Raw genomic sequence first — 15,347 nt, 5'->3', positions numbered from 1 at the left:
TATAATCATGGGTTAAGCCCAAAATGCCCAACTAATATCCATTAGGATCCAACAAAAAAAAAAGTTTTTTCATGGGTTAAAAACCGTACCGTACCGTACAAAAACCAAAACTGGTTTACACCTCTCTCGCTCTCTCTATCGAACAGTGTCTTCTTCTCCACTAGCTAACGTTGCTTTCGTCCCTACTCAAGTTAGCTACGGAGTTCTTTTTTTTTATCTCTCAGAAAGAGAAAGAGAAAGAGAAAGAGAGTCTCTCTTAAGAAACAACAATACCTTCTTCTGGAAAGCTCTGTAAGAAAGAAAGAGTGAACTTCAATGCAGACTCTTTGACCGCCATTGACGCGCCTTCCTCGCCGGCGATTTATGCTCGCTTACTGACAAAGTTCAAACCTTTATCTACTCAACCCTCTCTCTCTCCTTCTTCTGAGATTGAGTCGGTGTTGTTGTTCGTGAGCTTCCGTTTATGGATCTGACCGGAGAATTTGAAGCTAGATCCTACGGAGGTGGGGCGACCCGGGAAGCTACAAGGCTTGAATCGCTTCATCTCGGAGATGAATTTCGACAATTAGCGCTACCTCCGGAGAACGCCGGCGGGTTCACGGCGTTGCTTGAGCTTCCGCCTACACAAGCCGTAAACCTTCTCCGTTTCACTGATTCGCCGTCTTCTTCTTCTCAAGCGGCGGCCGTCACCGGAATCTCTCCACCGCCGCTTCACTCTTACGGGACTCTGACTTTTCCTTCTGACTCAGTCCTCATGGACCGAGCAGCTCGTTTCTCCACTGAGCATCACCAAAACGGTAACGTTTCCGGTACGAGCTCGTTACCTTCCAACTCCAGCGTCAAAACCGAGCCTGCTGAGACCGATTCATCTCAAGCGGTGAACAATCGATCTGGCAAGAGGAAAGATTCCGACAAGAAGGTGAGAGTCAGACACACTTTTGGTTTCTTTTACATTCGATTTCCAGACATTGATTCATTCATGCCCAATAACATGTCTAGGCTAAAAGCTGGACGAAGAAGAACAAAAGCTCTGAAGAGAACGAGAATCTGCCGTATGTTCATGTTAGAGCTCGCCGTGGTCAAGCAACAGATAGCCATAGCTTAGCAGAACGAGTAACTTTGCATCTTTCACAAAGTTTTGATCTTGATTAATCGCTAATTCATCACTAAACATTGTATTATAGGCAAGAAGAGAGAAGATTAATGCACGTATGAAGCTGCTACAAGAACTTGTCCCAGGCTGTGATAAGGTTTCTCTCTCAGATATTAACGTGTAATCAACATACATGCTAATTAATCATTTGGTGCTTAACGACATAATATTTCCTTAATAGATTCATCCTAAAAGTTAGAATATACTATTATATAGTTTTTATATGAAGAAACGTGGTTTTCTAGTGTGCCAAAGATCTCAACTTTATTATTTAAGTATATCAATGGGTACACACTTAGCTTTAAGGTTAAAACTAGTCACAGGGAGATGATTGGAGATGGCTTTTATAATTCTTTTTTCCTCTTCTCATAAAATGTGTTCATTGACCTTGGTGTATTAGTCTATACTAATGAAGAGAATGTGACCTTTAGAAATGGGGATGCTAAGCTGTAATGTGCCATTAAGGTTTTGGGTTTGGGGGACAGGTTTTGGTGGATAAAAGTGTGTTTTGGGGTCCATCTTTTGGTTGATAAGTGGGAAAAGAAAGTTGCAAGCTTGGTGTGGAAGGTGAGGAAGGGGTAGTATCGTCTCTAACACGTTAGGTATCTAAGACAATGACTCTTCGGAGATCCTTTACAAAAAATGATATTGCTTTTGAGTCCCACACATACCTAATTAGTTGGAAACATGGATGTGACACTCCCCCTAGACAGCTAATTTAATCAACTGGTGTTAGAAGTTAGCAGCAATTATTGGTGAGATATGGATTGAGATGATGTTATGCAAACATCAGTGTTTGTTAGTTTAGTTTTGTATTTATTGGTGAGCTGTGAGGACTTTGATTGATTGTTCCATGAACCACCGCTAGAGTTACTTTTGAAACTTGGTAAAGTTTTAACTTTAGAATATAGGGTCATCCCCTTGCATGTTTCTTGGAGTATTCTTCTATTTGAAATATTGAATACTCTTAACAAATAGGTAGCTGCTTAGAAAGGTGTTGGTTGTGTGAAAGCAAGTGTGAACCTAATATGAATCCTAAGCTTACCAGAAAGTCTTTGACTTGCAGATTCAAGGTACAGCTTTGGTGCTGGATGAAATCATTAACCATGTCCAGTCTTTACAACGTCAAGTAGAGGTGAGACTTTCCGTGGTCCATTTTTGTTCTTTATATACCTATATATATTGTACAATAGCCTTTAAAGACACAGCTAAAAGGTCAACAATCTCATCAAATTGTAACTTGTTTTTTCCCCACAGATGCTATCAATGAGACTTGCTTCAGTAAACCCCAGAATCGACTTTAATCTAGACACTATATTGGCTTCAGAAGTAAGTATCTTCTAATCTAACACAGTACTACTTACATCCTTCTTATACATAAGCATTTGTTTCTCATTTGAGTAAACCATAGGAAAGAAACTCAGACCTTCTTATGCATAAGCATTTGTTTCTCACACAATACTTACATCCTTCTTATACCTCTTTTGGTAGCTTCTAGGTTATTTATTGATACAAACATTAAACTCAGACCATTTTAGAGCATGGCATAGGAAGTTCAGCTTCTAGTCTTATGAAGAAAACTCAGGGAAAATAAATACACAACACACACCCACACACACTCTGCAAAATTACAGCACACAAACAGCTTAGTGGGTCAGAACTCGGACCACCATTCTTCTGTAAACCTTTCTGTGTCTTCTGTGACTCATGTCAGATGTGTATATTGATGAGGTTTGATGATTTGATAGATTTTTTTTTAAAAAAATTATTCCTCAGTAATGTCTGTGGGTCTCTTCCAAAGATCTGGTTGTTTCATTAAATTCATAGTTTTTCCTTTTCACGTATCTTTTTTTTTTTTGGTCAAATCTCATAATCACCTGTGGATTCTATCTAAAGTTAATAAATGCTCTCTCTTTCTGCTTACAGCTTGTACATTACATACCAATAAATAGCTAGGGGTCCCTCTCATTAAACCTTGTTCTTTTAGGATTATAATAACACCGCAACTACAGTTGACTTCCTACACTAGATTAATATCTCTATGAATGAATGATCCCTGAGCTGATATCTTTTCCGGGTTTGGCTTCTTTTTCAGAACGGTTCCTTAATGGATGGGAGCTTCAACGGTACCGCAATGCAAGTTGTTTGGCCTCATCAAGTGACTGAGACCGAACAGTCCTATCATCACCGGCAACTGCAACAACCGCAACAATGGCCTTTTGATGGCTTGAACCAGCGGGCTTGGGGAAAAGAAGAGGATCAAGATCATGGCCAATGACCACAACAGTTTGATGGTGGGTTCTGCTAATTTGCACCCATATCAGGTCAAAATGTATGCTAATTTGCACCCAGATCAGGTCAAAATGTAGTTTTAAGTTTGGGGAAAAACGATAATAGATTATGAATGTGTATATATATCGTGTAAGCTTTGTATACAAATAGATATCTGTTAAGAAGGTATCAATCATTTCACTCAGAGAGACAAAACTGGTATATGATTATTTCGTACTTTTACCAGATTTCCCAGTGTATTATTTACATTTTCATCTAATTGCACATGTGATTGAAGTCTGAGACCCAAAAGAAATATGTAAAATTTTGCAATTTAAAGATTTGAAGACATTCAATGAACTAGTGTTTGGTGGCTTATGCTTTCATACTTTGGAATTTGTATAGAGACCTAGAATGGCTTGGTGGACATCTAATAACTTGTCTCCACTGCATAACCATTAACTTGAACTATTCTCTACGGAACGTTTTAATTTATATACATTCAAGAATAACAACTAGTCATAAGATCCGCTGTAGCACACTGGTTAAAACTTGTCTCATTGACGGATTTTCCGGGTTCGAAACCGGTAGCGGAAAATTGTTTTTTTCTTTCTAAAGTTTTAAAAAAAAATTGACGTTCCAGTTTCTGAATGTCAGTAGATGTATGCATTGAATAAGGTTGGAGAAGTTGCTTCTCTGGAGATATCGCTCTATCTCAAAACAGACCTCTGTATCAAACACTTTCGAACGCTATACTTTGGATCCTGTCTCCGATCCTATCATAGATTACAAAGTTTTTGCCTATCCCTATTGGAGACGTAAGTTTTGGATCCGGGAGACAGCTTTAAAACACGGTACAACATCAATAAACATGTGTTTAGATCGTTATGTATATTCTCTTCACATGAGAGGATACTAAAGTTTACTGAATGTTACAATCTCTCACTTGTAGATCGCCAAAAGGGTACTCTTAAACTTCACACCTGATGAGTTTTGTCCTGATCATGTCCCTTGGAAGTGTCCTATAAAATCTTAACGCCGAGGTAACAAGATTCAAATCCTTTTTCTTTAACTCTGTGCTCTTCTTTGCACTCACTATACCCTTTTGTTTCTTTGTTTCTCTGTTTCTCGTCAGAGTTTTTTTTTTCTCGTCCTCGTCAGAGTATTTCGCAGCAGAAGTTATGATGAGTTAGCTTCCCTTAATGCAGCACCTGTTTCATACGTTCCACCATCATCAATCAATGTAGCAGAGAGAATTGTAGAGGTAGGAGGAGACGTCTCTAGAATGCCGAGGAACTCATATGTGATACAACTAAGAGGATACACGAGCGATGAGTAGCTTGACGAACTGGAATCTCCTCGTACATTTGGTATCGGCAAGGTATTGGTATCACCAGTTTCGAGACACAATGTGAAGCAGCAAAATGAGCAAATAGGTGAAGACTGCAGTGGTAGTGAATGCAAGATATGAGCCAAACATGTTGAGATTCTTAGTGAAGACTGCAGTGGTAGTGAATGTAAGATATGAGCCAAACATGTTGAGATTCTTAGTGAAGCTCTTGTTACGACTAACACACCAATTCTTTGTGTTTTTGGTGATCAATGTGACAAAGGAACCGACTGAGATAAAATAATAGTAGCCCAGAACGTCATCGTTTTTATCTTTGTTTATAGAAAGAAGGCTATTCTAAAGTCCCACATCGGTGAGATAAAGAAGCAGTGGTCATAAGCTTGGACTATAAATAAGAAGCTGAGCCCTCATGGCAAATCATACCTTTCTCGGCCTTTTGGCTAAGATCAAGTGTAGTATCTGTTCTTATCAGTTTAATATCTGATATGTGGTTCATCGGGCCACACGATATTAACTCTATTTTTTTAGGGCGAAAACCTACTTGCTATTTGAGTTTTTGTTAGTCGCCCATGCGTTGCACTATTGCACGGAATTGGCTCAACCCACCAAATCTTTAGTTCAATTTTGACAATATTCCGGCATAGTATTAAATGTTGTTTAAACGTAGATGGTCTCAAGTGTAGGTTAGTACGCGTTATAAAGCCCATTAACACTAAACTTTGTATGTTCCAATTCTCTTTAACCAGTTTTTTTTTGCAGACGTAGCAAGTACGGTATGTGGAAATTAATATATTAGGGTATAAAAAGTAAAACAAGGTATTGCAGGAAAATCAAAATATAGGACATAATTTCATTCAAACTTTAACTGTATATGTCAAAATTGTGATTATGAATATCAGAATAAGGGCTAGTGAAATGGTTAGCCCATGATGGTATGCAACGACATCGGATTCTCTATCAGGTACTTCTCTTTCTGAAGTAAACCTGTGAACTTGCTCGTCTCTGACTTGACTTGAAGTATGGCTCATCTGACGTCTCCATATGCAGATTTCTCAATCAGTCTGAGCTCTTTAGCCACTTGAATCATGCTAGTCAACGGGTCTCCTAAGTTGCATCCTATGCATCTCAACGCTAATCTAAAAAACTCTTTTACCGGCGAAGCAGCCACGTTGCCCATGTCTCTACTACTAATATCTGAACCCATAACCTCTGCATACCCAAACTTCCTCAGTATCTTGGAAACATGATGGTGAAGCGGTAAACGAGCATCATCATGAGGTTTGATGAATAACTCAGCTAATGCTCTCAGCATATCCGAAGACATAGATAGCTCATCATCAACTTCCTTTACCTGCACAAGAGCTAGCATGAACGCTCCAAAGCTATGCATATCCGTCGTTGTCGTGACCTTACCGGTTGACTTGTATTCAGGATCGATGACCGGTACGTAACACACACCAAGTCCATGCGTTTGCTTTAAGGTATTGGTCCTAAAGTCATGGTATTTCTTCAATGCATCATCATGAACGAAGACCTCTCCTTCGGGAATAGAGACACAGTTACAGAAATTCCCAAGCTTTGCGATTCCATTACCATCTAAGAAGATGGTGAAATGATCTAGATTTGAGTGGATGAAAGCCCTTGGGAAAGCAGTGTGAAGGTAAGTCAAAGCGTTTGCGACCTCTCTTGCTATCTTTATCCTCCTCATGTTTCTGGGGTTAGATGTAATTAGTGGACCAAGAGTTATAATCTCCGCATACTCAAAAACTAAGGCAGGAGGTGTGAACTCGAGACAGCATCCCAACAACTTGAGGAAGTTCTTATGACCACTCACCATCGATGATATCGCTATGTCTCGACAAATCTCTTTCGTATCAAGTGTGTATTTCCCTTTCTTGACGAGAACAGGACGGTCATCGAGGATACCTTTATAGCAACGGTAATAAATATCAATCCGGGAAGCGCGGTTACTTTGGGAGAAGTTATTTGTTGCTTTGATGATTTGATCAGAAGAGAAGTTCTTGATAGGATTACATTTTCCATCACAGCACTCAATGAGCTCCTTCAGAATCACCTCCCCATTCTCTTTGACGTTTCTCTGCCTTGCCTTGCCTCCAGTTCGGTTTGTTCTCAACCAATTCATCTTATAGACTCTCTACACAGCTATTTGTGGCTCCATTAATCCGTTCTCAAACAGCTGAAAAACAAAGAGAGAATGGTTCAAGTCATTGGTTTTGTAATGGAGAAAAGTAGACTGGGTTTTAAAAAATGTTCTATATGAGTTGATAAGCTTTATTGCAACTAGTGGAGCTAATGAACACCAAAGATTAAAGAGAAACATGAACACAAGAATTGGAATCTGAACCAGTATAATATCCACGAAGTGGAAATTCAGAATCAAAATCATACCTCTCACAAGGGAAAGCGCCATGAACGCTGCAGAATAAGAGAACGAAGCCATATAAAAACTGCACATTAGGCTTAAGTTTATTACCGAATAAAGTGGGTCTAGTAGACAAAAGCGTGTTCACACGTTAGTCGGCTAAAGAAAATAGTTGACTTTCACAGCCACCATAATGAGTCGAAATGTGTTCACATTGGATTAAAATTTACCATCTTTCGGTTGCCCACGTAATAACAAGTATGGCATCTTTGTTCTTGACAAAGACAAGTATCAACAAAAACTTAAAAACACATGGACACATCTCTAGATTCCAAGAGGTTAACAATCTTCAAGAACATATAAACTAATAAGGGCTAATTACGAGAGCTTCTCAATCAACTTGAGATCTTTAGCAACTTCAATCATACCACTCACTGGATACTCTTTCTTTTACCAAGAAACGCTTCAGCCTGTGACTTTCTCACAACCGATTCATCACCATCCAAAACATTCCAAATCTCCTTATCAATCTCACCTCTTCAAATCCACCTTTCTCCATTACCTCACACACATGCATTATGCATAAGATTCTCCCCTGGTCCGTTAATGACAGCATCTCTTCCAGACAGCAAAACTAATAAGGACTAATTACGAGAGATTCTCAATCAACTTGAGCTCTTTAGCAACTTCAATCATACCACTCACCGGATCCTCTTTCTTAAACCTTACACACCTCAACGCCAACCTAAGAAACGCTTCAACCTGCAACTTCCTCACAACCAATTCATCATCACCATCCGAAACACTCCACACCTCTTTATCAACAACCTCCTCAAACCCACCTCTCTCCATCACTTCAGAGACATGATCATTAAGCGACATAGGCGCCTCCCCTGGTTCGTTAAACACAGCAGCTCTCCCAGACAACAACACCAACATCACAACTCCAAAGCTGTAAACATCAACCTTCTCGGTAACTTTCATCGTCCAGTAATAATCAGGATCAACAAACCCAATCACACCCTTCACATCGTCTTCCACATACAGCTCCCCTTCAGGAATCGCAACACAGAACCAGAAATCAGAAAGCTTCGCCGTCCAATCCTCGTCGACGAAGATGTTCGTCGGGTTTATATTCCGGTGGATTATAGTCTCCGGAAACGCCGTGTGGAGATACGCCACGGAGCTGGCGATCTCTTTAGCGATCTTCACCCTCGCTCTCCACGGTAAGGGCCTCGAGAGGAGGCCTCCGTCTCTGTTGAGAGGTCCGTGTGCCGTGAACTCGCAGACTAGAGAGGGAAGGTCGAACTCCAAGAAGCAGCCGAGAAGCTTGAGTGCGTTCTTGTGGCCGCTCATCTGGGAGGATACGGAGATGTCGCGATAGGCTTCGGTGAAGCTTGAGAGGTTTTGGTTGGACCATTTCTTGATGGAGACTGGTCTTTCTTCGATTAGGCCTTTGTACCAGGTGAAGTATCCCCAGCTGGAGATGATTTGGGCTTCGGAGAAGTTGTTGGTCGCTTTGAGGATCTGATCGGAGGAGAAGCAGCGGATCGGATTGGTTTTGCCGTCGAAGGAAGCGATTAGCTCTGCTAGTAGAAGCCCTCCGTTCTTCAGATCGGATCTGATCTTCTTCTTCTTCTTCGTGTTCTTCCCCATTAGACTGATATGGTTGAGAGATATGTGGAGGTTCGTGATTTTGAATCTTCGTAACTCTGAAGATACTTTAATTTGACCCACGGTTTTTAATATATTAGACATTGAGTCACTAAGTTTACGATATTGATTCTACGACCCAGTTAAATATTTCAATTTTAACACCGCATATTTTATTTTATTGCCAATTTGATCTGATAAAGTTTCCGTGTCCATCTCTCAACCCTTGGAAGTAGAATCTTGCAGTATGCTATAGGAATTTGTATGCGCGTTAGATATCAGATCAGTCTCCCTTAGCGGTAATCATCAAGCAGAATTGGCACTTATGGTCTAGAAAGGAAAAAAAGACATAACGTGCTTCTTCGATAACGTAAAAAAACATCTTCAATCTCACTGCAAAATGAAGTTGACTATGCAGTTGTGAACCAAAAAAAAAACATTACTGCATATATGGAGTAATGCATTTTTGTTTGTTCACAACTGTTTTGCAGTAAATTTTGCAGTGGGATTGAAGATGCTCTAAGCATGCATATGATAGTTAAAGAGCTTATCACTGGTTGTGATAGTAAAAAAAAAAGACATATCGTTGTTCTCTAAACATTGTCTTGTCACTCTTGTCTATTCTGGTTTTGGATGCTGTTTCGAGTTTCGTAGTTCTGTTTATACATGCAGAACATGTAGCTCTTGAGTGAGCGAGGACGTATAGTGGTTTCTGCAACGGTTTTGAACAATCGTAAATTAATTTTGAAGAAAGCCAAAAAAATTAAGAGCGAAAATAAATTGAGATAAATTCTCATTTATGGTTTATATATTGCAGGCCCGTATGCTACAATGGATTGGATCATATTCAAAATTTTATTTTACTAGGTATTTTACTCGCACATGCGGACATAAACATTTATAATTACTAATTAATACTTGAATTATTACTAGTTAAAAGATTATCATAATAAGTTATTGTTTATGTCTTCATTTAAAAATTCTCACGTATTATAAATATTTTGAAACTATTTGTACGATTTTTTTTGATCAAACCATACTTCCATTATACTGAAACGAGTTTAAACTCCATTATAGGAGTATACAACAAGGCCATAGCAAGCCAAACAGACAAATAAACTGACTGAATAATAGAGATATAGCTTAAGAAAACAACTTACAAAAGAAGACCATAAAAACTGCATAACAACAATTTCATAGGCTTTTTGACAAATTGCATCCAGTGTAACCCAAAGGGTCACAATCACTGCCTCAAAGGCAGAAAAATGCACTAGCTGGGAGGAAAATCCTTGCAATACCAGCAATGCTTGTTCATCCAATTCGCTCCATACATGAAGAAATATTGGGAAAATAGACTGCTTCAGACAGGAAACACCCAAGAGAAAAGTACTCGTCTCAACCGGCTTCAACAGAAGGAATATCATAGATAGTGTTTCTTCAATCTGCCACCAAGAAGAAACACACACCAACATAGCACAAAGAGCCAGATTGAACACAAGAAACAAACTGCATACTGCAGTTGAGATTGGCACTGAGGCCATATAGATGCTACTAACGAGCACAAGAGTAGAATCTAAGGAGAAAGACTCCATCGGAATATCACAAATTAAGACCATGATCCACATATCCAGTGCCTCCCATACAACCCGTGTTTCATACCATTCAACAGAATAATGAACCGACAGTGAAGCGCAGAGGCAAACCTGGAAGAGAACATCAGGACATGATCGAAAAGGAGACCACACTGTGCGCCGGTGGTATAACAAACTGCATCCAGCAGTACATCGACGCCCAGAGACAAAAGATGAGACACCAACAGACAAGTGATGAGTGTCTCCGCCTCTCATCTTACTCGTCAAAATTGGCGAATGAGACTCCAGATCTTGGATTTTGGGAAACGCATGGGATGAAAGGCTGGCGGCGGCGTTGAGGAATTGAAACAGAGCGAGAACAGAGGAAGCGTCGGGAGGGTCTGGTGGGTCCGGCGGAATGGTGGGAGAGAGAGATTCAAACCAAAAAAGCTTACATGGTGGTGGGTCGGGAAGAGGCCTGAAACGCGACGGGGCAGGAGCAGTCACCATCAGGAGCATGGCGGAAGAGAAGATCTGCTTCAGGAGGAGGAAGGCTGAACGGCGGAGTTGAAGCGGATGAGATCCATCAAAGCGGCGTGCATAGGAAAATGGGCTTGAGAGGTTTTACATAGGGCAAACTATTTGTACGATATATTCATTATCGATAAATATATCTTTGAAATCATTCAATATTATATAAATTTTAAAATTTTATTTGATTATTACTTTTAGTTATGTGTTTTCTGATTATTAATTTTCTGGATAACAACAAAATGTATATAGAAATAACCTTTAATTTTGTTTTAATTTTTGGTTAATTTTTTTATTTTATTAAATTATGATCAATAATCTAATTAATAAATCTAATTATTCATTAAGCGTAACAACAATTTTAACTGTTCTAAATTTTAACGTGAGAACTCGATTACGAAAAACCACATCGCAAATGCACTTCTTGCATATGGCAAGAGATGGGGCTGATATATTGATTACTAGTGGTATTCCGGCGCTACGCGCCGGGTTCGTATGTTTTATTTTCTGAGTTCAAAATTGTTTTTTTATTTAGTTGGTAGTGGTTAGTAACAGTAATGTATTACTTTGTTTCGAAGTTTCTTAGGTCAAAGAGAAATCATATAAGTGATTTTCACTAATTGATTCAATAAAAATAGACCAATGCATGTTTTTGTTTTGTGAATATATTTTTGAATGAAGATAATAAATTCATTCATCCTCTTAAAATAGTAATAATCTTCGCATGCTTTGTTTAAGTTATGGATGTGGTAATCTGTTAAGGACTTTATTGTGGATGTATTGGTTGAATAATCTGTCTTCAATATGATTTTGAATCCATTAAGTGAATTCTTAATCATGGTCTAGCATTGATCGGACCTGAATTGACTATTTTTCCAGGATAGTTTATCCATATTTTTTACCTCTTCGAAATTGCCTCTGCATAACATTAATATATCATAAGATATGTGTCGTTGTCATAGTTTCCATCTGCAGATTGGTAAAGATGGATAGATTTGCGGTGGTAAAAGTATTGATTTAACTCCTTAACGTACTGAGCCTCTGGATTGTCATTATCCAAACATTGATTTTTTAAATGAATGTAATGATATATCATCCTAAATGGCTCTGCTGCAAATATCATAGACTGAGGTTTTTGAAATAAACAGTGGAGGTATGTATCTAAAGAGTTTCCTTCACAGTTATAAGCTTCTAAAAACGTTACCGCATCGATAATGGATAAAATTGATCAATAAAACAAAACCACTTTCTTTGCTTCCACATTTACAAAATCAGTAATACAACCTAAAAACACAAAGAAAATAATAGTAGTAGTTCATAAAGTTGGACATAGGTAAAATCTGCAAACACTACCATAACTTCAAAACCATAGTGCAACGTTATGGACCACACAATTTCAAAAATAAAAACATATCTGCAAACTTATCGCTACAGAGTACATGTCCAAACCAAACATGACTACTACTACGCAAAATAAAACTAAGAGACTGTTTTTTGTGCACCTGAAATTTAAGAGACTGAACAACAAAAAAAACATATTGAAACTAAAATAGTTGGAGCTAAAATCATGAAGACTATATTTGTCTTCTACAATATGATATAACGAAATATAGAAAACTCAAAAAGAAAAAATAAATTATATTCTTAAAAGTAAAAAATAAATTAAATTTTTCAAATAAACTATTATTCTTTTACTGAAAAAACAAAAATTGAAACATCATAAATTAAATTCAAACATTTAGTTTAGTATCTATTAAATCACTCTTTTCTCTTCACAACAAAATAATGACAGTAAGTAAATATACAATATATTCATTTACATCCTATTTCATTTGGGGTGAGAGGTTAGTATCCTACAAAAGGATGCCGCAAAAAAGATTGAAACACAATAAATTAACAAAGCCCAAAATTTACATTCTCGAACCAATTAAATAATTTAATTTTATTGAAACATGTAATTTTACACGATTTTATCGCAATAGAATAATAAAATTAACTGAAAGGTACATCTAAAGCATTAATAAAATTTATAAAAAAAATTCAGTGTTTAATTATTTTAAAGATATAAATCAACAACATATAGTTTTTAAGTCATATAATATATATATATATAGATATATATACATACATATGTATATATATATATCAATATTATTAGCGTTTGCACTCTAACAATTTAAAATTCAAATTATAATTTATATTTTTGTAAAAATAAATAAAATGATTTTTATATATTCTAATAGTAATATAATAGATTAAATATATTAAAATTTATATAAGAAAACCCGGGCGTAGCATAAGTTGTCTTTGGATGTCACATGCTAGTACATGATTATTTTGCAAATCAATTAAATTACATAAATGTTTGACACCTTTAAACTTTTGATAAAATAAAGTAAGATTCAAAACGGAGCAGCAAACCAACATACGCAGAGTCGGTCTTTTTAGAGATTTTTCATGGATCCATTTTTAATACTTGAAATAGATTTAAGAAAAAAAAAACACAAGTTTCAAACTTATAAGCAAACCGAAAGATACAAAGTGAGTGTGAAATAAAAGTCATCTAAAAAGACATAATAAATAACTCAAAGTCACAAACTTAAGCAGCATGTTGGCTAGCGAGAGCCTTTGCCTGGCTGCTTCAATGATGGTAAGCTTAACACCCTTACCCTTACGTATACACCCACGGCCTTGACCCTTTGCCAAGGGTGAACACATTCCTCAACCTTGTTGGAAACTCATGCCCTGATGAGTCTTGGATGTGGATAGTCTCAAAGCTTCACTTATGCTTCACACTGTTTTTAATCCCACTAACACGCCCTCTGTTTCTACCCCCAGCCACCATCACAACATTCCCGACATCAAACTTGATGAACTCAACAATCTTGTTCTCCTCCAAGTCGATCTTAATGGTTTTATTACTAATGTGCGACCATCGTATGTGTTCAGGAAAAGGATGCCTTTTTGTTCGAACTGGATAGTTCTAACCTTGCAAAACATAAACTGTAGATAAGAAAAGAAACAAATCTTGGTGGTACACATTCATGTCAAGCATTACTCTAAATTATGACAAGAGCAAGAGAGATCAAAACCTTAGATTCCTCGTCCCTGATGGGAGTGAAGACGGAAACGTCCTTTGGTATCATAGATAAGACGGAAGTTCTCGTAGCAGAAGATAAACAAATGCACCACCAAGTTTGTCAAGCATCCAATATTTAGGAGCATTGAACCTCTTCATATGCTTTTTTAAACCTCTCGCCTGTGTAATAACCCAACATAACACATGTGTTAGAGCGATACAAAAACTATAGCCAGTGATAGATGTTCCATTGAGATCTAAGTAAGCCAGATCTAAGGACTAATATCCACTAAATGATCCCAACACCAAAGTCGTCTAAATGTCTTCCCTGTAAAGAAAAAAAGTATCCTACAAAACCAGTATGATGTAAGGCCAATCTAACAATTTCAGAATGAGGTCAAATAAAGAAACTGGAAAACAACAAACACTCACTTTTGCAAATGATATGCAATCATCAGAGACTGTCCAAGAAAACACACAATTAAAGGGCTAAGTAACTAAGTAAGCAAGAAAGTTGTCATTAGCTGGATCAATATTCAAAACAGAGTAATTTAATACTCAGGAAACTACACAATACCCCTTTTCATCCAATGTATTATGCGGTCTGACCACTGGCAATTGCACCAACCATACCACCCTCATTGGATAGATTGGTTAATTACCTCAGATACAGTAGTTAAACCGAGATTCTTAGTGATCGCAGCTTCTGTTGGAGAATAATAATCACACTGGACCCAAACCATACAAATCAGTCACAACTCTCTACAAATGGAAAAAAAAAAGTTGAAAGGGTTGAACTTTCTTCTTACAGTGAAACCGAATTGAATATGACTAAGAGCAGCGATCAGACCACATGCAAAAACATAGATAGAGCTGTCACTGATAACTTGAGACGAACCCATCATACGCGACTCTCTTGAACCCATCTGACACCAACTCCTTGTGTGTATGAAAGGTCATCTTAGATCATTCCTGGCCCCCTCTGTATCACTCATCTTTTGGTTCTTGACTCTACAATCTTAATCGTAATCTATATATCAAAGCTTCAAGATCTAAACTCCTTTGGACTTTCTTGTCGGTATAGAGGATCTAGAAACTGGGTTTTCGATGAATGGATTAAGAGACGCCGGATTAATGGAAGTGAAAACGGAAACTGCAAACGTCACAGAAACGTGCTGGGATATGGTGAGACGCAAAGGGACACTCCTCTGACATCTATTGAAAGAAACCCTAAATAAATCCAGGTCCAGTATGAGAAACAAATTAGTGGGCCACTGATTGACACTTAAAAACCGAAGCCCACTAAAACAGAAAAGAACATTTTTAATGATCGAAAAGATCATGCCACGTGTCAA

The 15,347-nt window shown here is 37.8% G+C and overlaps 4 protein-coding genes and 1 non-coding gene across 6 annotated transcripts; 2 read left to right on the top strand and 3 right to left on the bottom strand.

The window, feature by feature from the left end:
* The first annotated feature begins 116 nt into the window (after positions 1-116).
* LOC106432092 (transcription factor bHLH60-like) lies at positions 117-3,672 on the top strand. 2 transcript variants are annotated; one of them, XM_048761185.1, is made up of 7 exons: positions 124-919; positions 1,000-1,113; positions 1,185-1,250; positions 2,220-2,288; positions 2,411-2,482; positions 3,249-3,477; positions 3,511-3,672. In XM_048761185.1, the coding sequence occupies exons 1-6, from the start codon at positions 464-466 to the stop codon at positions 3,429-3,431; spliced, it is 960 nt and encodes a 319-aa protein (XP_048617142.1). In that variant the 5' UTR covers positions 124-463; the 3' UTR covers positions 3,432-3,477; positions 3,511-3,672. The 2 variants fall into 2 exon arrangements, with proteins under 2 accessions (XP_013728384.1, XP_048617142.1); XM_013872930.3 differs by having other exon boundaries at positions 117-919; positions 3,249-3,672.
* A 1,522-nt stretch (positions 3,673-5,194) lies between these two features.
* Positions 5,195-5,381, top strand: LOC125589377. The gene has a single exon (XR_007325569.1). It is a non-coding gene; the product is annotated as a U2 spliceosomal RNA (small nuclear RNA).
* Positions 5,382-5,551: 170 nt separating this feature from the next.
* LOC106432125 (non-functional pseudokinase ZRK6) lies at positions 5,552-6,918 on the bottom strand. The gene has a single exon (XM_013872963.3). It carries the CDS (start codon positions 6,916-6,918, stop codon positions 5,800-5,802), a length of 1,119 nt encoding a protein of 372 aa, XP_013728417.1. The 3' UTR covers positions 5,552-5,799.
* A 434-nt stretch (positions 6,919-7,352) lies between these two features.
* Positions 7,353-8,814, bottom strand: LOC106432126 (non-functional pseudokinase ZED1). Its single transcript, XM_013872964.3, has one exon. The coding sequence runs from the start codon at positions 8,812-8,814 to the stop codon at positions 7,807-7,809; it is 1,008 nt and encodes a 335-aa protein (XP_013728418.1). The 3' UTR covers positions 7,353-7,806.
* A 517-nt stretch (positions 8,815-9,331) lies between these two features.
* Positions 9,332-11,846, bottom strand: LOC106400119. The gene has a single exon (XM_048761184.1). It carries the CDS (start codon positions 10,899-10,901, stop codon positions 9,873-9,875), a length of 1,029 nt encoding a protein of 342 aa, XP_048617141.1. The 5' UTR covers positions 10,902-11,846; the 3' UTR covers positions 9,332-9,872.
* Positions 11,847-15,347: the final 3,501 nt, after the last annotated feature.

Source organism: Brassica napus, chromosome C6 (assembly GCF_020379485.1).
Source record: "Brassica napus cultivar Da-Ae chromosome C6, Da-Ae, whole genome shotgun sequence".
NCBI classification, from domain to species: domain Eukaryota; kingdom Viridiplantae; phylum Streptophyta; class Magnoliopsida; order Brassicales; family Brassicaceae; genus Brassica; species Brassica napus.
Note: the sequence above shows the minus strand (reverse complement) of the source record. Positions and strands in the feature narration are given on the sequence as shown.